This window comes from Astatotilapia calliptera, chromosome 3 (assembly GCF_964374335.1).
Source record: "Astatotilapia calliptera chromosome 3, fAstCal68.1, whole genome shotgun sequence".
NCBI lineage: Eukaryota > Metazoa > Chordata > Actinopteri > Cichliformes > Cichlidae > Astatotilapia > Astatotilapia calliptera.
This window is the reverse complement of record NC_137424.1, coordinates 7470711-7491213: the sequence shown is the minus strand read 5'-3', so window position 1 is coordinate 7491213 and position 20503 is coordinate 7470711. Positions and strand designations below refer to the sequence as shown.

General features: G+C 41.7%; 1 protein-coding gene across 3 annotated transcripts; it reads right to left on the bottom strand.

Annotated features, from left to right (window-relative positions):
- Nucleotides 1-464: 464 nt before the first annotated feature.
- On the bottom strand, nucleotides 465-18919 carry LOC145424174 (uncharacterized). Of its 3 annotated transcripts, none has more exons than XM_080297211.1 (4): nucleotides 18784-18919; nucleotides 6925-7030; nucleotides 1925-3277; nucleotides 465-1596 (listed from the first exon to the last, which is right to left on the bottom strand). In XM_080297211.1, exons 2-4 carry the CDS (start codon nucleotides 6940-6942, stop codon nucleotides 907-909), a joined length of 2061 nt encoding a protein of 686 aa, XP_080153337.1. In that variant the 5' UTR covers nucleotides 6943-7030; nucleotides 18784-18919; the 3' UTR covers nucleotides 465-906. The 3 variants fall into 3 exon arrangements, with proteins under 3 accessions (XP_080153337.1, XP_080153331.1, XP_080153335.1); XM_080297205.1 differs by having other exon boundaries at nucleotides 465-1599; nucleotides 18784-18918; XM_080297209.1 differs by lacking the exon at nucleotides 18784-18919 and having other exon boundaries at nucleotides 465-1599; nucleotides 6925-9065.
- Nucleotides 18920-20503: the final 1584 nt, after the last annotated feature.

Below are 20503 nucleotides of genomic sequence, written 5' to 3'. Positions count from 1 at the left end.
GGTGTGGTCCAACAGTCAGTTTGGTGAGGAAGGTTCCTAACTGAGAGAAGTGACCCAGAAGTATCTGTGTAGCAGCCACAATGAATCCAGATCATGAGCTTTATTAACTGATCAAAGTCTCTTCTTTCATCTTCTGTATCATTCAGTTTGCATTGGTAATGCCCATTATTGTAATGCTTTTTTAAGACCAGCAAAACTTTATTTCACTTTGGGTTAGCTGGGATAAGTGATGGATGGAGGGAATTTTACTTCAGCCACACAAATCCTAAACAGGAAGGAGGAGCAGAGTTACAGTGGATCACTATCCAGCAGGGAAACAAGGTTTATTTCAATTTCTTGGCCATGAGTGAGATTTACTGAGTGGGCAAATTAGGGAGACGACACCATCAGATCCCGAGCCCTCCATGTGTTAATCAAGAGACGGCTGCTGTGCTACATCCATAAATAATGAATAAATTAGGAGCTAAAGCTGAAAGGACAGTTTATTTGTACCATCTTCACGTGAACACATTCAAGAACATCACAGATGAAGAAACATTAAAAACTTCCACACTACATAAAGCAAGAAAAATAGTTTTTCTTTCAGGTGGTTTCAGAAAAACAGAAACATCAAACATCTCCAAGACTCTCTTTGAAAGAACTAAAAACCTTTGTTCTCATGGTCCAATCATGAGTGAACTCCCCGATGAAGCCTTGTGTGCTAAAACATGTCAGAGTTTTAAAGGTTAAACATGAGTTTCCAAAACGTTTTGCTGGAGAACAATGAACTATTTGACTGAGTTTCAATCATTTACAGACGAGCAAAACAAGGACAGAGAAAAAAGGTCAAAACTGACTCAGTAAAACAACAGAAAAGAAGATCCCATGTAGATCTGTATTATGTAGAAGTTCAGCCCAGCAACCAGTTCAGTTCAACACAAGTTTAAATGATTCTATCTGAACTCTGTGGAGCCTGATCTCAAGCTTTTTGAGTCTGACACAGAAACCAGAGGATCTTTCTGTGTCTTCAGATTCACTGTGATCCAGTGATGGGAGTGATTTCAGCCCTGAGTGATCGCGCTGATGTTTGCACAGAGCAGACAATGAGGTGAATGTTTGGGCACATTGGTAACAGTGAAACAGTTTATTAGTAACGTGGGATCGTTTGTGTGCAGAGTATGATCTGAGATTCCTGAAGCTCTTGTCACACTGGTCACAGCTGTAGTTTCCTTCCATGTGTCCACGTTCATGAATGTTACGACTATGTGACCGTGAGAAGCTTCTCTCACAGTGTCTGCACTTGTGTGGTTTCTCTCCTGTGTGGACTCGTTTGTGTGATTTAAGCTGACCTGCAGTGGTGAATGATGACCCACACTGATCACAGAGGTGCTTTTTAACCCCACTGTGAATCAGTTCATGTTGTTTTAACTCACTTGTTGTGGTGAAGCTTCTCCCACATTCTTTGCAGTATTTCAGTTTGTCTCCAGTGTGTCTACGTTGATGTACTTTTAGGGTCTTTTGCCGACTGAAAGTTTTTCCACAGAGGTCACAATGAAAGTCTTTCCCACCACCACAGTGATGACAGGGTTGAGAACTGGATCCATCTGTGTCGCTCTGCTTCTAAACAAAGACACAAAGACAGTGTAAGTCAGTCCTTCAACATTTGTATCCTGAACGTCGCCTGAAATAAAGAGCATCTCTGCAGACGTCCAACTACATTTGACTGTTTCAGTTAACACACTCAGTTTACTGGGCTGCAATAACTACAATACTACCACCATAATACTACAGTAATACTAAAATCATAACTGAAAGGAAAATCTGAATAATCACTCAGAGCTGCTTTTCCAGGCAGTAGAATTGCTAACATGCTAACACAGTTTAATGAGCAGAGTTGTTCCAAACAGTCAGGCTAAAATGACAAGATAACAATATAAATACATACCTCACAGTAGCTGCACTTGTAGAGTCTCTTTCTGGTGTGGATCTGTTGGTGTCGTCTCAGGTGCTGTGGAGATTTAAAAGTCTTCTCACACAGGTCACATTGATAAGGTCTCTCCTCAGTGTGGGTAAACATGTGTTGTTGTAAGTGTGCGTCTGTTGTAAAGTATTTGCCACACTGTTCACAGCAGTACACATCATGTCTGGTATGAATGCGTAGGTGTGTATTTCGGTACCCTCTCTGGCTGAAAGTTTTTCCACAGATGTCACAGCTGTATGGCTTAATTCCAGAGTGGGTAACTAGATGCTTCTGTAAGCTGCTACTGTGAGTAAAAGCTCTGCCACACTGATCACAGCTGTACGCTTTAACTCCACTGTGGATGAGTTGGTGTTGTTTTAGGGAACGCTTGAAGGAAAAAGACTTTCCACACAAGTCACAGCTGAACGGTCTCTCTCCAGTGTGGATGACCTGATGCTGTTTTAGTGATGCCTTCAGAGTAAACTCCATCCCACACTCGTCACAGCTGTATGGCTTAATTCCAGAGTGGGTAACTAGATGACTCTGTAAGCTGCTACTGTGAGTAAAAGCTCTGCCACACTGACCACAGCTGTATGCTTTAACTCCACTGTGGATGAGTTGGTGTTTTTTTAGGGAATCCTTCAAGGAAAAAGACTTTCCACACAAGTCACAGCTGAACGGTCTCTCTCCAGTGTGGATGACCTGATGCTGTTTTAGTTTAGCCCTCACAGTAAAACCCTTCCCACACTCGTCACAGCTGTACGCTTTAACTCCACTGTGGATGAGTTGGTGTTGTTTTAGGGAACCCTTCAAGGAAAAAGACTTCCCACAAAAGTCACAGCTGAATGGTCTCTCTCCAGTGTGGATGACCTGATGCTGTTTTAGTGAAGCCCTCACAGTAAAACCCATCCCACACTCGTCACAGCTGTATGGCTTAATTCCAGAGTGGGTAACTAGATGATTCTGTAAGTTCCTACTTTGAGTAAAAGCTCTGCCACACTGATCACAGCTGTACGCTTTAACTCCACTGTGGATGAGTTGGTGTGTTTTTAGGTGACCCTTCCTGGAAAAAGACTTTCCACACAAGTCACAGCTGAACGGTCTCTCTCCAGTGTGGATGACCTGATGCTGTTTTAGTTTAGCCTTCTCAGTAAAACCCTTCCCACACTCGTCACAGCTGAACGGTCTCTCTCCAGTGTGGATGACCTGATGCTGTTTTAGTTTAGCCCTCACAGTAAAACCCTTCCCACACTCGTCACAGGTGTGTTTTTTCTCTCCCTTTCTTCTGTGAGGTTTGTCGGCCTCCTGAGAGCGCTGACTTCTGGCTCCATGTTGGTCCTGCAGTGACAGAGATACAAACAGAGGCAGTGAGTGAAATGCAGTCGTGGAACAAACTCAACCTTCAAACTCCATTAACACTAGTTTTAAACCTGAAGGTGGAGCGTGGCACCAAACACCTTAAAGGTCTCTTATCCCCACCTGCTGGTAGTTCTAACACATTACATCCAACCTGCTGTTAAAGATAATTCATGACTGTTCAAACACTAAAATCACGCACACACACACACACACACACACACACACACACACACACACACACACACACACACACACACACACACACACACACATTATTTTATAATTTAGATTATTTTGTTGTTTCCTATTACATATTTCTATAATTTGTATAGATTTATACAGAATTATTCAGTGATAATAAATCCTATGTTTGTTTATTCTAAAGGAACCCCGTTAGCTTCCACAACAGATGTTGCTCGTCTTCCGTCAAATACTCACATAAAATATTACACAATAAAGTGGATTCAAGATATCCACATAATTTCACTCTTACATCCACAGTGAGGTTTCACAATTGTTCAAATATAAGCAATCAATAATAATAATAATAATATCAATAACATTGAGGCACATTACACAAATTTCAAAAACAAATCATGTCTTACAATATTTACAACAACTAAAAGCTCTGTAAATCGGCTTTTAAGTCTTCATTGAAGTTTTGAATAATTCTCTAATTTTTTAAGGCAACTTATTCCACTTAAAAGTTGCTCTAAATGTAACAGTTTAACAAAACGTTACTTTTAACTCGAGCATTTACTAAATTGCAGCTTGTTGAAAACTGTGTAATATGATGATGTATTTCATCTGGATACTGCAGCTGAGCAGAATAAATGTGGTGTGTTTAACAGAATTGCTTTCTTTAGAACTACAAGTAAGCCATAGAATATTTTAGCCTGTACAGGAAGCCAAGAAAGGTTATTATGCATTTTATCAATATTAGTATAGTATGAACATCTTCACACTAATCTGGACGCCTTATTCTGGACTAACTGAAGTCTGTTAAGATCTGTCTTATTAGCTGCTGACCAAATGATTGAACAATACTCCAGATGAGACATTACTAGTGCATTAATGACATCTTTCATAATGAAGAAGTGATACACAAAGAGCATTTCATAGCCATAGCTATGCCTTGTCGGCAGAGTTATGTGACATTAGTGATGTTTGTACTTTCAGCGTTAACTTGGTTTTAAAGCCTTTAAAATATACGCCGTTCAATAGTCGACCTTAATCTGACAGAGAATGTGATGATTTTGTGGATAATTAAAGTCAGTCATATATCCACAAACACAACAAGCTGAAAGTCAGTGATGCTGCTCGGTTTGCAGTCCTGAACATCACGGCACAAGCAGGATCCACTGCACTGTTAATGTTAGCTGTGTTATATTGCTGCCTCTGTTCGGTGGTGTCGAGCCAAACGCACTTTAACGTGTGTTTGAACGAGCTGACGGTTCACTCGTTAAGCTGAAAGAAAGATGCTTTAATCACAGCAGTCACACATGTGTCCACTGCACCATCTGGAACTCTTCTTGTTTACACTCGTAATAACACAAACACTAAATCCTGCTTCTCTGGTGCTGTTGTGTAGCAGTGTGTACACCTGAGACTGTCACCTGTCTGTCTGTCCTGCACTCTCTCTCTGTTTCTTTCTCTCTGATTGTGGAATAAAAGTATGAACATGTGTTTATAAGTTACACTTGTGTTTGAATCCTGCAGCTTATCACACATTTGATTTCCATGTGTGACGACTGCAAGTGTCCAGAGTGAGGACAGACTGAGGGAGCCACTGCTGCACATCATCTGTGAGGCTTTGCAGCCCTGATGATCCACCAGGACAAACTCAGCAGTGTGTGAGGAAGAGGAGGAGGAAGAGCCAGCAGCAGCTGACAGATGGAGAGAATAGACAGACTGTTCCCTGTTTGTGAAGGACGGCTAGGAAAGTTTAACATAACTGTCTGTGCTGAATCAGTCTTATTAGGTAATGTTCAAATAATGTGATCATCCCAGTGTTTCCAGTGTGGGAGAAAGTACTCAGGGCCTTCAAGTTACACACTATGAAAGGCAGCAACAAGTTTAATGTTCAGAAACCTAAAGTCTGTATCAGCAGCAGAATGGAGCTAAAAATAAATGTTGGTTTCAGTTCTATGAAGCTTTGAGTATTTTGGATCAGTAGCTGCTGTGTTTGTTGCATCATATTGCTGTAACTGTTTATATGCTTTATATATTCTGAGCTAAGTTGATCTATAGTGTTACATCATATTCTATAAGGATGTTATGTGTTTGTAGACTTTCTGCCCAGTTTGACCCATTTAGCAGATGTCAGCCTGTTTAAGGCTCTGATATCTATTCTGTGTGACTTACAGCAGTTATGACATGGTCTGATTTTCTCACCCAATAAAGGAATATTTCATATATCAGTCTACTCTTCATTCTCTCAGACACAGTTATCACAGCTCCTACATTTGCTTTTTACACATATATGTAAGCACTGAGCCAAATTTAGTACCAACATATTAAAAGAACAATATTTGTCTCTTATATATGATACATCTGTATACACACTGTCACAGATACTTGTCTGTGAGTGAAGTGATTAATATAATAACTATAATATTGGCCATATTATATTTACATTACCACAGTGAGATGACTTTAGTCTCATGAACAACATCAGCTAATTGTTATTTACAGCTAATCTTAAACGACTGTTCAGCACAGAAATGAAGCCCAACAATCATGTTTCACAGTCCTGTGGTCTCAGCCTCAGATACTCATCAAATCACACAGAGCTCATGTAGAAACAAATGAACTAAATATGTTCTCCTTCATTTCTGTCAAACAAAGCTGTATGAAACGTTTCCAGCTGTTAGTATCATGGTTGCTAGGCAACCTGGGCAGCGCGACGGAGGCTAGACGTCCCATTTCACGAGCCTACGAGCCTCGCACTTCGGCCTTAGCGGTCTTTGAGTACGCGGCCCTTGAGGACTTTAAAGCTGCAGAACCTGAATCGGGATACAGCCATGATGATCTCCAGCCTCGTGCTCGCCAACATTCTCACCTGAGTTAAGAAGACGATCACTGAAATGGTCTCAGCAGGTCCTTTGATGACAGCAATGAAATGCAGCGGTAAGGCTTTTTGGGGATTAAGTTCGTTTTCATGGCAAAGAAGGACGATGCGGTTCATCTGATCACTCCTCATAACATTCTGGAGTGCAGGCAAAATGCTATTATAAAAACTTAAGCAGCAACTTCTCCAGGTTCCAATATTTATGCAATTCTCAAACCTTTTGGCCACGACTGTATAACCTCTTCTGAAGTTTAGTGGATATTATACATGGTTATGCTCAGGATGTGTCGGCCAGTTTCCACTGGAAACGCCTTTTGGTTAAACTGTCAGCGAGGAATTTGCATTTGCACTGTTACATTTTTATATAACTTTAATGCACATAAACAACAGCTGCTTGTTTCAGTGAAAATACATTGATGGGTTTTTAATAAAGTTGTGCAGCTGTAAAGTATTTTGTCTGGTGTCAATTCTATCGTCAGCTACATCGTTATGGCAAATGTTCAAATGTATATGGTGATAAATATCTTTGGTCATATGGTCCTGCTCTGTCTGTCACCTTCTGTGTTGAGCTCATTGTTTCCTCTGTAGTGGCTGAGCTGAGTCCAAGTAGCTGAAAATGTTCCTCTGCTGCTCCGTCAGACTCTCCTCCTCCTGCTGATCAGCTGGGACACAAAACAGATCTTTGTTAGGCTCCACACTGCACTGAAGAGTCAAAGTGTCTCATATGTTCATCTGACAAGTAAAAGAACACATTTTTGTTTCCCGAGGTGGGCAACTTGTTGGAAACAAACACAAAAGGTTTGAGCACTGATACCTGCCATTGCTGGCATTGAAAGATGCAACGCCAGCAATGTGGATTGTCAAGACTCAAACCAATCATCAGGCAAAAACAACAGAGATCAAATGTACCGCATTTTGATCCGGGACGTACTCTGCATGAAAACAAGCGCTCACTCTTCCTGCTCAACAAATGACAAGGGCGGAGCCTTATACCACGTGATACAGAAGCTGTGCCGTGTGATGCTAAAATTAGCAGGGAAAAAACCACGGAGAGCACGTCAGGGATGACGAGAAAGTGACAGGCGAAAATCCGTCCCGGTCAACCACCCAAACATCAATAACGGGAACCTTATACAGCGCTTCCCTATACACGTCGAACTCCCGCAGGCACAAAGACATTACGGAGGCTATCACTTATCACCTGACCAAAGATATGGCTCCATCAACACTGTGCAAAACGAGGGATTTAGGAAAACGATCAACACCCTAGACAAACGCTACACAGTGCCGTCCAGCAACTATTTTTCTATTGTTGCACTACCTGCTCTGTACACGCAGCGTCGAGCAACGGTGGAGACGGAATTTCAAGCAGGACAACATTTTGCTGCAACAACAAAACGAGAGACATTTGTTGTTTTATGTTTATTTATTGTTATGAGAGAATCATGATCTCAATTCTAAGCCAAAAAATCGTGATTCTCATTTTATGCAAAATCGTGCAGCCCTAACATTAACACAAAACTGTTGTTTCACCAGAGAAACACACATGAAGAGAGAGAGAGAGACAATAACAGCTACCAAACAGTCGTCATAATTCGTCACACAATGAGAAAAGGACAAATCAACAAGTAACAATGACTAATTAATATTAAAATCTGTAACATAATGTATTGTTTGGAGTTTAGTCTGACTGGTTCAGGATGAGCTGCCATTATCCAATCACACGTCTGCTTACCTGCATCTTTTCTCTTTTTTCTAACCTGAGCACCTGATGGCTTTGAACTTTTGTTGTCCATCTTCCATTGGATTGAATTTTGCGCTCCAGTACAAACACAAATCCCCCAACCTGAGGATCAGCACAATTAACCTAACAGCAGGCACGTGCAGGGGGGGGGTTAGAGGGGCTTGAGCACCCGCCCCTTTCCTGATGGGTGCCCAAGGTGCCCTTTTGTTGAGGCAACTTTTTTTTTTAAAATATTATTATTATTTTTTTAATGTGTGTGTGCGTGCGGAGTGCTGTCTGTGCCCCTCAACAATAATATTTAACTATTAATCACAGTTTTGCTAAATAAAAGGATCTGGCTTGCATCAGTCACATGATCACATCTAACCAATGATCACCCTTGACAGCAGAACGCGGTGGTTACGAGCCGGGAACGAGCTCACAAAGAGCACGCGCATTTGTTGCGGTCCGGAGCTGTAGGAGAAACACAAGTTAACTCAGAGACACAGACTGATGCGACACAACCAGTAAGTAGGTGTACAGCGCACACTGTAGTGTGTAGCACACAGGAGTATTAGCTTATTACGTACACGTTGGTAAGCTGTCTTGTTGCTACTGACAAACTGAAACAAACGAGCGTGCTGTGTGTGCAACAGCGTGACAAACATTACCTGTCCTTTTATTAACTGCACAGGTTAATAACTCGTACAGCGTAACTAGCATGACGAAGTTTATATACTGCTGGGCGGGTGCTATGAAGTTACTGATAGTAAATTTTATTTTATGCTTAAGGTTAGTTTCTCAAATTTCTCAAAATCTTAACAAATTGTGCCAATCCATGTTGCACCAGCTGATTTATCATCAAAAGTGGAGAAGTCTGTGACAGAGGAGACAGAAGAGCAGCAGAGAGAGATGGAAGAGCAAGAGAGCGAGATGGAAGAGCAAGAGAGAGAGATGGAAGAGCAAGAGAGAGAGAGATGGAAGAGCAAGAGAGAGAGAGATGGAAGAGCAAGAGAGAGAGACGGAAGAGCAAGAGAGAGAGATGGAAGAGCAAGAGAGAGAGATGGAAGAGCAAGAGAGAGAGATGGAAGAGCAAGAGAGAGAGATGGAAGAGCAAGAGAGAGAGATGGAAGAGCAAGAGAGGGAGATGGAAGAGCAAGAGAGAGAGATGGAAGGGCAAGAGAGAGAGACGGAAGGGCAAGAGAGAGAGACGGAAGAGCAAGAGAGAGAGACGGAAGAGCAAGAGAGAGAGATGGAAGAGCAAGAGAGAGAGATGGAAGAGCAAGAGAGAGAGATGGAAGAGCAAGAGAGAGAGATGGAAGAGCAAGAGAGGGAGATGGAGCAAGAGAGAGAGATGGAAGAGCAAGAGAGAGAGATGGAAGAGCAGGAGAGAGAGATGGAAGAGCAGGAGAGAGAGATGGAAGAGCAAGAGAGAGAGATGGAAGAGCAGGAGAGAGAGATGGAAGAGCAAGAGAGAGAGATGGAAGAGCAGGAGAGAGAGATGGAAGAGCAGGAGAGTGAGAGCCAGGGCATCGATTACTTTGCTCGCCCTGAACCTGCCATATTACAGGCCTTCTTAGATTACCACCCACAGCAGAACAGTAGCAGTGCAGTTGTGATGAGGGTGTTCAGCTGTAAAGATGGCACCAACAGGAAGTGGCTTACTTATTGCAAAGAACGCCATTTATTGTTCTGCTTTGTGTGTCTGGCATTTGCAAGGCTGACTGACACCAGCACATTTATAACAGGCATGAGTGACTGGCGACATATACATCTGCGCACAGAGGAGCATGAAAAGAGCACTACACACCAGACCTGTGCTGAAGCTTTTTTCTTAAGGTGCTCAAAAGGCAACATCAGGAGCTTGTTTGCTGGCAGTCAGTTGTCAGCTCACAGAGCACAAGTGAAAAAGAGACGGCAAGTTTTAGAGCGTATAGTGGATGTGATCAAAGTACTTGGGAAGAGGGGACTCAGCTATAGGCATGTGGAGAATGAGGCTGCATACACTTTAGGTGATAACACCATCGATCATGGTAACTTTCTGGAACTGATTGTGTTATTAGGCAAGTATGATATGTGCCTTGGAGAACATTTGAATGACTGCATTGAAAAAAGCAAGAAGTTGCATCAGACCAGTGGATCAAGAGGTAGAGGATCTCTCATCACCCTACTCTCCAAAACAACTGTCAACTCAGTGATTGATGCACTTGGCCATCTCCTTCAAGAGAGCATCGCCAGTGATGTCCAGAAAGCTGGGATGTTTTCTGTTCAGCTAGACACAACCCAAGACATCACAGGTTATGATCAGTGTTCAGTAATCATCAGGTATGTTACTGAGTCTGTGCAGGAGAGGCTTGTCTCCATAGTGAGGTGCGAAGCATCCACGGGGCAGTACTTTGTAAACTTGCTTTCTGGAGTTTTAGAGCATCTGAATCTAGACAAGGCCATGTGCACTGGGAATGCAACAGATGGTGCTTCAAATATGCAGGGCCAGTACAAAGGCTTTTCAGCACTTATGACTGCCCAGTCTCCAACTCATGTGCATGTGTGGTGCTATGCACACATACTTAATCTTGTGATTGCTGACACAACACAAAGTGTCATTGAAAGTGGATCACTCTTTAATTTACTTAATGACATAGCTGTGTTCATCAAGGAGTCCTATCACAGGCTTAATCTGTGGGAGAAACAAACCGAAAACACAAGACACAGACGCCTCAGTCCAGGTGAGACACGGTGGTGGGCCAAGCATGATGCCCTCCAGAAAATCTTTGGACATTTTGGAAAACCAGATGATGGCCTCTTCGTTGATGTAGTGCTGACGATGGAAGCCATTGAAAAGAGGGAAAAAGAAAAGCCAGCTGTTCGTGCCAAAGCACGAGGCTTTAAAGAGTGTCTCTTGAAGCATGAAACTGTGTTAACAGCACAGATATTTCTTAGAGTGTTTGAGCAACAACTCCTCTGTCAAAGTACCTCCAGTCAAAGGGGATGGACATTCTCTCTGCCCATCATATGGTGACTGCCACACAAGATGGCCTCAAAAGTATTGCCAGGGACTTTCCAACTGTGAAGACAGCTGCAGACACATTTGTGAAACAGACAAATCAAAAACTAGAGGAGAGGGTGAACAACACAGACATGGAAGTGGAGGCTGAACTACCTAAAAAGAGAGCCAAAAGGAGAAAAGGCATGGCCGGAGAGATGCCTGAAGATGAGTTGCAAATCAATGCTGAGAAATCATATGAGGTGAAAGTGCACAACATCATCCTGGACACAGTTATTGAAGCAATCCACAGACGATTTGTCATACATGGCCCTCTTCTTGCCGATTTGGCATGGTTGGACCCCAGGAAGTTTAGCCAGGTCAGAACAGTTTCTCTTCCAAGTAATGCATTTCAGAACCTCAGCGCCTGTCTACTTAAATTTGACAGCAGGGCTACAGTTAATAACCTTCAGTCAGAACTGAAACGTTTTGCTGAACAGTGGGAAAGGCTTAAGACATCACATGTAGATGAGTACACGACCAGAACAGCAAAGGACAGATCTGAAGAATGGGACGAAGAAAGTGAAATTGTGACCGAAAGCTGTGGTTCTTGCAAAAATTGCCCACTGTGCTGCTATCAAATACTCAGGCGGTTCAACATGCTGTCTGATGCCTATCGTCTCCTTGGGCTGGCATACAAGTACCTGCTGACCCTCTCCCTCACTCAGGTTGCCTGTGAAAGAACATTCTCTACACTCAAGTTCATTAAAAGCAGACTCCGAAGCAGCCTGTCTGCAAACAAGCTGGAGATGTTTATGCTGATGGCCACTGAAAAGGACATTCTCATGTCATTGGACTCTGACATGGTCATTGACAGGGTAGCTGAGAAGAGTGACCTGCTGAGAAAGCTCCTTTTGTAACCTGGTGAGGTGAAATAAAAATGAGCAAAACATTCCTAATTATCTATTGTTAATATTAGATTCAGCTTTATTGTTATTGCCTAAATGAATACATTTAGTATCTACCTTCACTTCAAACAAGTCAAGTGATTGGTAAATGCTCAGAATTTGTCCATCTTAATAGATAGAATAAATATGAGATTGGAGTATTAGGCATTTATAAACATATATTCTTACAGTCTTAATCTGTCATTGTTTCATTTCAGATGCTGTCAGTCATTTTAGGAGGACTGAAGTGTGTTCATTTTAAATAAGTACTATATGGAATATGATTCAACCATTTTTCTAGAGTAAGCATACCAGTACTGTCATCGTCTGTAAAAATCTATTAAGTACAATTCTTTCTCAACCTTCACTGTCTGTCCTTTCACTTCATAAAGGTTTCCATGTCTTAAGATATGTTCAGTGTTGCTGCTGTGGAAGTGTTGTAGGTGACCTTTTATTGATGAGTGAATAGTCTTTGGTGATACAATTCAATCATAATCTGTCCTTTATAGATTTTAATATTCATCTAATCTTTATTCCTTTCTGTCCTGTTTGTCAGGGTCTGATCATACATTGTTTGTTTAAGAGGTTCGAGACCATTCAACTTTTTAAGTTCATCAACGTAAGTACTAGTGTATATGATTTCTCTAATTCCTTTCTGGAATAAAGATGCCAGTACTGTGATCATCTGAGCAAGTCCATCAATTGCCATTCACAGTTCTTTGTCCTTTCACTTGTGTCCTGTTTTTCAGGGTCCCATATAATTTCTTCAGAAGTAAGTACTGTATATGATGCCAGTATTTTCCCATATTTTCTAGATACTGTATTAGTACTGTGTGTAAAATGCCATCAAAAACTCAATTAAGTGTTATTCTTATTCTTCTTTCTCACCTTTCTTTCTCTGTCTCCTTTCATATTTAAAGGTTGCTGTGTTAACAAAATATATTGTGCTACCATGCTGTTTTCTATTGTTTTGGTAAATAAATACTTTATGAAAATATCCCTAAATCTGTCATTTATTAATTTTAATATTAATTAATGATCATGTCTCACCTCTAGTGTTCTTGGTCTTAATTTCAGGTTTCTACCATGTGTTGTAGATAGTTCAGGAGGTTAACTCTACCAAGCAGTCTTTTTGTTTCCGCTATGTACTGTTTAAAATCCCGAATAGGGAGAATGGTGTAGGTTTAACTTTATCAGATTGATACATATATACCAACAAGGCAGTGTACATCAAAGCAGTTGTTTTCATGCAAAGGCTTTATGGTTTTTCCTATAGCGATTGACAGACCACGTGACTTTGCGCATTGCATGCCGGGAACTCCTGGCAAAACAATCCAAGTACCGCATCAAATACAAGCATTTGCAATTGCAGCACCGCAAAACGTTCATTCTCCGGTTCCAATACCTTCTTGTTTTTTCTTTGCCGCACAAAAAAGGTATGTACAAAACGACGGAGAACAATGCCGGTCCGTACAAAGACAGACTCGACGAAAAGACAAAGAAAAGATACGAGGAAAAATCAAAGGAGTGAAAGGGTCAGACCCTTACGAGCACACAGAGGGACAAAAGACGTCAGCGTGCTGCCCAACTTTCACCACGCTCAGATTTATAATTATACGGTTCTTGGAGTGAGTGCATACACTCATGAAGTTTAGTAACTTCAGCTCACTGCAACAAGCCCAGGTACAGTTTACCGACGGATGGGTGCAGGACCTTGAAATGCACCGTGTTAAGAGATTTTCTACATTATACACTATAACCAAATCTCTTTAATACAATATAATCAAGTGAGCCTTATATTCTAACCAAGTGTGCCTTATATTTAGTGTGTTCATATATTTTCACATAACCAAGCCTATTGTTGAAGAATTACCTAATCAAGTTTATTGTTAAAGAGAACATAATGCATTCCTTACTTAAGTGTTTGAAATGTTTGAGATGTTTTGACAGCATGATATAATGATGCATTCTTTCCTATAATGTCTGTGATGTCAGATAAAGCATGATATACTACTGTATTTTTAATCCCAGTGTGTGAAAGATCAGATAAGCTGATTTCATGTTTAACCTCTTCCCTGACTGTTAAAAAGAGGAAGTACTATGTAACCCATTTTTGCCTTATAAATAAAGCAGCGAGCCTGTGCTCGGTGTGTGTGTCTTCTCAGAGGCATTCACCCGTGCGCACGTTTTCTAATTACACTCTGAGTCGGTCTGCAGTTGTCTCATTTCTCTTATTTGTGTCTTGAACAAATGTCTGCCCCTGACATTTAAATTGGTCCTTCGTAGCCGGATAACTGACTGTTATTTTTAACGTCTAGTTTTCCACAGCGGTCTTCATCGGATCCTGACGTCGTGACGCCTGCGCTGGATAAGAGTCTGTGCACAGCAAAAGAAAAACCCGGACACGTGAATTCGTTCTCCGGTCAGCGTCCGGCCTTCACGGCTGCAGGAACCGATGGGCACCGGATCACAAAACGCAGCGCCACAGTAAGGTGAATATGAAACACTGCATTCCATCAAGCGTTAAAATACGTTGATATTGAGATTTTCCTTTAAAATAGTGTAAGCCTGGTGAGCGCCGACAGATCTCATAGTCCAGAGAGGGACTTAAGGAGACAACAGGCAAGAGCGATAATCTAGAAATCGCTATTAAAAGTTCCGGCTGCTCTGGGTAGCAGCTGTAACGGAACGAGTTCCGGTCACTCTAGGAGTGGCTGCAACGGAACAGGTTGAAGGTTACATGAAATAGGCCTATGGAAAATCTCAATAAAAATTATAAAAACGCGCTTTGTTTGTGTTGAAATAGAGGAGTGAGTTGTTTTTACGACCCAATAAGCGGTCGAACCACTTCTCAAACTGTTTTCCTGTGTACACTCACGTATTGGTTAAAGTGGAAAAAGGGTTGTGCGTCATCACGTAAAATCAATAACCGCTCACTCGAATAGCGAGTGAGTAGAAGGCTGTTATTGAAAACCCATTCTCACTTTTTCATGCCAAAGAAGGTGTCACAGTTCTGACGTAATTAGTTCAAAATGGGTAATTCTAAAACTAAAGTAAAATTAACAGCAGATGAAGAAAAGCTTGAAAGAAACTGTCAAAATGCAGGAAAAGTCAGTGCAAATAGGTGGAGAAATCCACATAAAATTTATTGTCCAGCCTGGCAAGGCAAATGCAATCAAGAGTCAATAACTGCTTTAAAAGCTGCTTTGCAAAAAGAACTATTTGAGGAAAAAAGTCAAAAGAAAAAAGCAAAACGTGTAGCAGAATGGCGACTTTTCAAAGCATGGGAGGCAGAAAATGATAAACGCAGTGCTAAACGTGCCCAAAAACAAGAAAATAAAGATAAACAGAGAGCTGCAGGAGAGGAAAAAAACCCCCCTCCTTATGCACCTTCCTCTCAGCCCACACACACAGCAGCAGCAGCAGCAGCTGCACCAACTCCTGCGTCACCGCTTCCTGTAATCTCTCCTCACAACCCTTTTGCTCCAGATCCCTATGCTGAGGCAAAACATCAGCTTAATCTTATGACTAAACATAATCACTACAAAAAAGAAGGAACTGTAGGTCAGTTTCCAATGGTTGCCTTATCAAATCCTAGGTATGGGCAACCCAGTGGGCCTGTAGACGGCCAAGGAATCATACCAATAGATGGAGAACCTCTGATATACGCATTCAGACCCTGGTCCCATAAGGACAGAGAGAATGTGCTAAAAGATGTCCCACCCCTTAATGAAGGTTTTCAACAGTGGCGACATGCAGTAGAATTGATTCGTCGTGGGTGGGGTTTGAATGGTCATGAGATGCTCCAAGTTCTTCAAGATTTATTAGGTTTACGTTTTCCTAGAGTCAGAGGAGCCTACACAGGAAACGACCAAAACGGCGATGTTCTAGGACCAGACACTCCTCAGTTAGTTCAAGAAATAAATGACTTGTACGGCAGAATAGAAATCAATTTAGCCCCAAGACCAGATTATGGAAAAATAGGAGAGTGCAAACAAAAGGAAGGAGAGACAGCATCAGACTATCTGGATCGCTTACGTCCTGTTTTCGGGCAAAATTCAGGACTGGATCACGATCCAAATCCACAGTCTGCTTTTCAACAACAATTAAAAAATGCCTTCCTGAATGGCCTAATGCCCAAAATAAAGACACACGTAGACAAACACTGGGTGACACAAAACACAGGCACTCTGCCTGACGCCCTGCAATATGCTGAGCATGCAGTTAAAGTGTATAAACAGAAAGAAAAAACAGAAGGAGTTTTCATGATTGACCCAGGGACAGGCTTTATAGCTTTCTCAGGACAACAAAAACACACAGCAGGTTTTAAGCCACGTAAGGGAAAGCAGAAAGTAGGACAAAGAAGAGACAAAAGAGATATACAATGTTATAACTGTGGTAAATACGGGCACTTCGCTCGAGACTGTAGAAGTGTAAGCCAGGAACAAGAAAGTGATGATGACAGGCGCAGACGCCGTGATGAATGACTAGCACGAGAGGAAGGAAGTGAAACAAGTGAAGGGGAAGTTTACAATATTGAACAACTACTGCTAGGATCAGAAGCAAAGCCAACAGTTATAGTACACGTGAATGGTGTCCCAGTAAAATTCCTTTGTGACACAGGAGCGTGTAGATCTGTCTTAACAGTAGAAGTCCCAAATGTAACTTTCTCAAAAGACACTTTAATTGTGAAATCAGCCACAGGACAAGTGACATTGCAACAGCTATGTTAAGAGGTTTTCTACATTATACACTATAACCAAATCTCTTTAATACAATATAATCAATTGAGCCTTATATTCTAACCAAGTGTGCCTTATATTTAGTGTGTTCATATATTTTCACATAACCAAGCCTATTGTTGAAGAATTACCTAATCAAGTTTATTGTTAAAGAGAACATAATGCATTCCTTACTTAAGTGTTTGAAATGTTTGAGATGTTTTGACAGCATGATATAATGATGCATTCTTTCCTATAATGTCTGTGATGTCAGATAAAGCATGATATACTACTGTATTTTTAATCCCAGTGTGTGAAAGATCAGATAAGCTGATTTCATGTTTAACCTCTTCCCTGACTGTTAAAAAGAGGAAGTACTATGTAACCCATTTTTGCCTTATAAATAAAGCAGCGAGCCTGTGCTCGGTGTGTGTGTCTTCTCAGAGGCATTCACCCGTGCGCACGTTTTCTAATTACACTCTGAGTCTGCAGTTGTCTCATTTCTCTTATTTGTGTCTTGAACAAATGTCTGCCCCTGACACACCGAAAGACCATCGTACAAACAAACGTAAGTTTACCTTTGTTCGTCTCACAAATCGTCGTCATAAGTACACATTCGTTAACCGTGTATTAATATAACCTTTGAGCTCAACGGTAATTAATTAGTAGTGGAAAAATAATTGTAATATTTGAGCCATTTCTGCTGTCCAACTACTTCTTACAAAATACATTTTTAATGTTAATTAGCTTCTTGCCATTTTTTGTGTTTCTTTTTATCGCTGTGTAACTGAGTTCAATTGAAAGCCTGCATGCGCTAGTACCGCTTGCCAAAAGTTCCCAGAATCCTTTGCGGTTTTATCCATGAATGACGTCACATTTTTGGTGGGCCGGTCTCCAGTCAAAATGCCCGGGCCGATTTTTTGTCCCAGTCCAGCCCTGCCTGCCCTCCAGCACTATCCACAGCAACCCCTCAACAGCAACATTGTACCCATCAGGTAAAGCATCGGCTACGTTTGCTTTGCCTTGTTGCCCATATTAGATTCTTGATGAATGTGTGTTGTTGTTATTCAGCCTGGTTCAATGTGCCCCTTTTTAACTTTGAGCACCCGCCCCTTTAAACCTCTCTGCACAGCCCTGCCTAACAGACCTACACCTTAGTTCACAGATTCACTTTGTCTAAGGTTGATTTCTGGGATTTCACACAACCCAGGATTCAGATGGTGAATCCATGATGGGCTTGGATTTACATCATTATAAATGAAATGTGCTCTACTTGGAAGCAGCCGGCCCCGCCCCTTTTGACGGGTTGTGTGAGATTTTAAATCATCAAACTGTAAATTATAAATTTAAATTGTTATTGATCCTTTACCCCGAGTCCTAAAGTGTAGATTTATTTTCTTACTCTTCTTATATTTATTGTTTGTTTACTTGCACCGCTGTAACTGCAGCCTCGTCGTCTCGTCTCTCTATATGCTGGACTGTCTGTAGCGGAGATGACAATAAAGTTTACTTTGACTTCAGCAGCGCGCAGGCGCACCGAGGGCTCTCGCGCTCACTTTATAGAATTTAGAAAAAACATGGGTGCAGATTATAAGTCTGTATCATAATATCTGTTTGTTGTTTTTATTTTGTTTTGCGAGTTGGTTATTAGATGCCGCTCCAGCCAGCCAGAGACTCCCCGCCGCCCCGCCCTCTCCTCCCTGTGCCGCCAGCAGCAGGCGCACCTCGCAAACGGAGGGCGCCCTTACTCCCAGCAAATGGCTGATAGAAAACCGATCGGTGCCTACGAATTTCCCAATATGCGCTGGCATGACGTCGGGGAAGCATGGGTACGACCGATTATTTTATTTTTTTCTTGCCCGTGATGCCCCCCCCCCCCCCACCACGATGCATTCTATTGGTTTGCACACTTACACACACCCAGCTGTGGTTTCCTGTTTTGCTGGACTCTGGAGAGCCCCGCCTTTAACGCTCTTCTCTCACAGAGAGCAACAGAAAACTTGGAAAAACTCCAGATTGACTGAACTCAGTTCAAAGTTACCTTGACACCTTTAGATGTGAGACGTAGTGATGGTCCGCTTGAAGCTGACGCTCCGGTGCGTGTGTCAGAAAGATCAACGCGCTGCTTCAGAAGCACCGTGTCGAGGCTTGATTCGTTTGGCCAGAGTCACGTGATCAGTGACGTCTGAAGCTTCGTTTAGAACGTACCTTTTTTAAAATCGAACTTTATTGAAACACAATGAGTATACAACATACAAACAGATGAAGTTTACAAAAGAACAGAACATGAACATACAGAACCAGGAGTAAAAAAATGATGATATGAGTAGGCGAAAAAAATCAACATATAAATATTGTTCTGAGAGGCTTTTTGTTGGTTGAGTCTGAAATTGATTGTATGTACAATTCATATCCTTATAAAAAGGCAGAAATATGGTGTTTTATTAATAAACTTACATTTATGGATATAAAATAGCTAAAAGTATTAACAAATATTTTATAAAAAAAACATTTATCATTCTTCCTGGGGAACTTAAAGAAACAGAATAAAACATTTTCCATCGTAAAGAAAACTCCCTTAAAATATGGACAATAACAAAACTGCTAAATTCTTCCAGAATCTCTGTGTAGAGGAACCAAAAGAGATGTGCCAGAGTTTCTGGATGATCCCCACAGAAAGTTCAATTAGTATTTATGTCTCTTTTAAATGTTACCATATAGTGACTGGCTGGGTCACATTTATGAAGAATTTTATATGAGATTTCCTTCACCTTGTTCACAATTAGATATTTATGGGATCATCCAGACTGTCTTCCAGGTGATATCTGGAACATGTCGGTTCCAGTAAGATATTCTATATATGGGAGAGACATGATATCTTCTTGGAATAAACTACGTATTCTCTTATTGCTGTTACCAAGTTCCTGTGAAAAGCAGATTTTTCCCACTGCTGACTCAGCTGGATCAGGGAGAGTGACTGAGGCAGATATTGAGCTGTCAGTGTTTTTATATAACATTAAAGTCCCTGAGGGTATGGCACCAAGCACCATTGAGAATTCCCCAACACTGACGGGAAAATTATATAGTGTAAGGAATTCATTGTAAGTAAGTAGTACTCCCTCGTTAAATTTTAAAACTTAGTAGCGGCCGCCATTGTTGGCAGCTGAAATTTGGCTGGGCCGCGCTATGAATTCTGGGATATGGTGGGCCACGAAGGACACACCCGACCCCTCCTTCAAACTCGGGGGAAGGAAGGACGCATTTGAAGGAGTCGAGGAATCGGGACAGCCTTCGTCGCCTGGCTGTGACGTCATCGGCCTTCAAATGCGGCCTCCGGAGGATGCAGCCGACGTTTTGGGACACAGCTTGTGTGTCTTTGTTGGTCATGTGACCTCCCAGGGACTACACATGGAAACGAGCAGTTTAGCTCAAATCTGGCAGGTTTCCATCGTCTGTTTTTGTCCTGATGTCCATGAACATGAACACTGTCCCTGTCAAACACGTCCAGATAATCTGATCCAGTGTTGTTCTTCTTCTGTGGTGTTTGTGATGGAGCAGCAGCTGCTGATCCTGATGTCCTCCACCAAGGGGGCAGCAAATTCAGCTGACTGTCATCATTTATTAAAAAGATGTAACAATGTGACATAATGCAATATAATAGTGTCAGTTACACATTGTGGGTTGCACTGTGGCCAGAATGGACATTACCTCCTGCCTAATGGAAGCTGTCAGCCATCCTGCAACCATGAATTAGATAAGCA

What these genes read in the sequence shown, in the direction of transcription:
- LOC145424174 (XM_080297205.1), bottom strand. An exon ending in ACAAGTGCAGCTACTGTGAG is followed by an intron (nt 1,600 to 1,924) that starts GTATGTATTTAT and finishes GTCTTTGTTTAG; the next exon opens with AAGCAGAGCGACACAGATGG.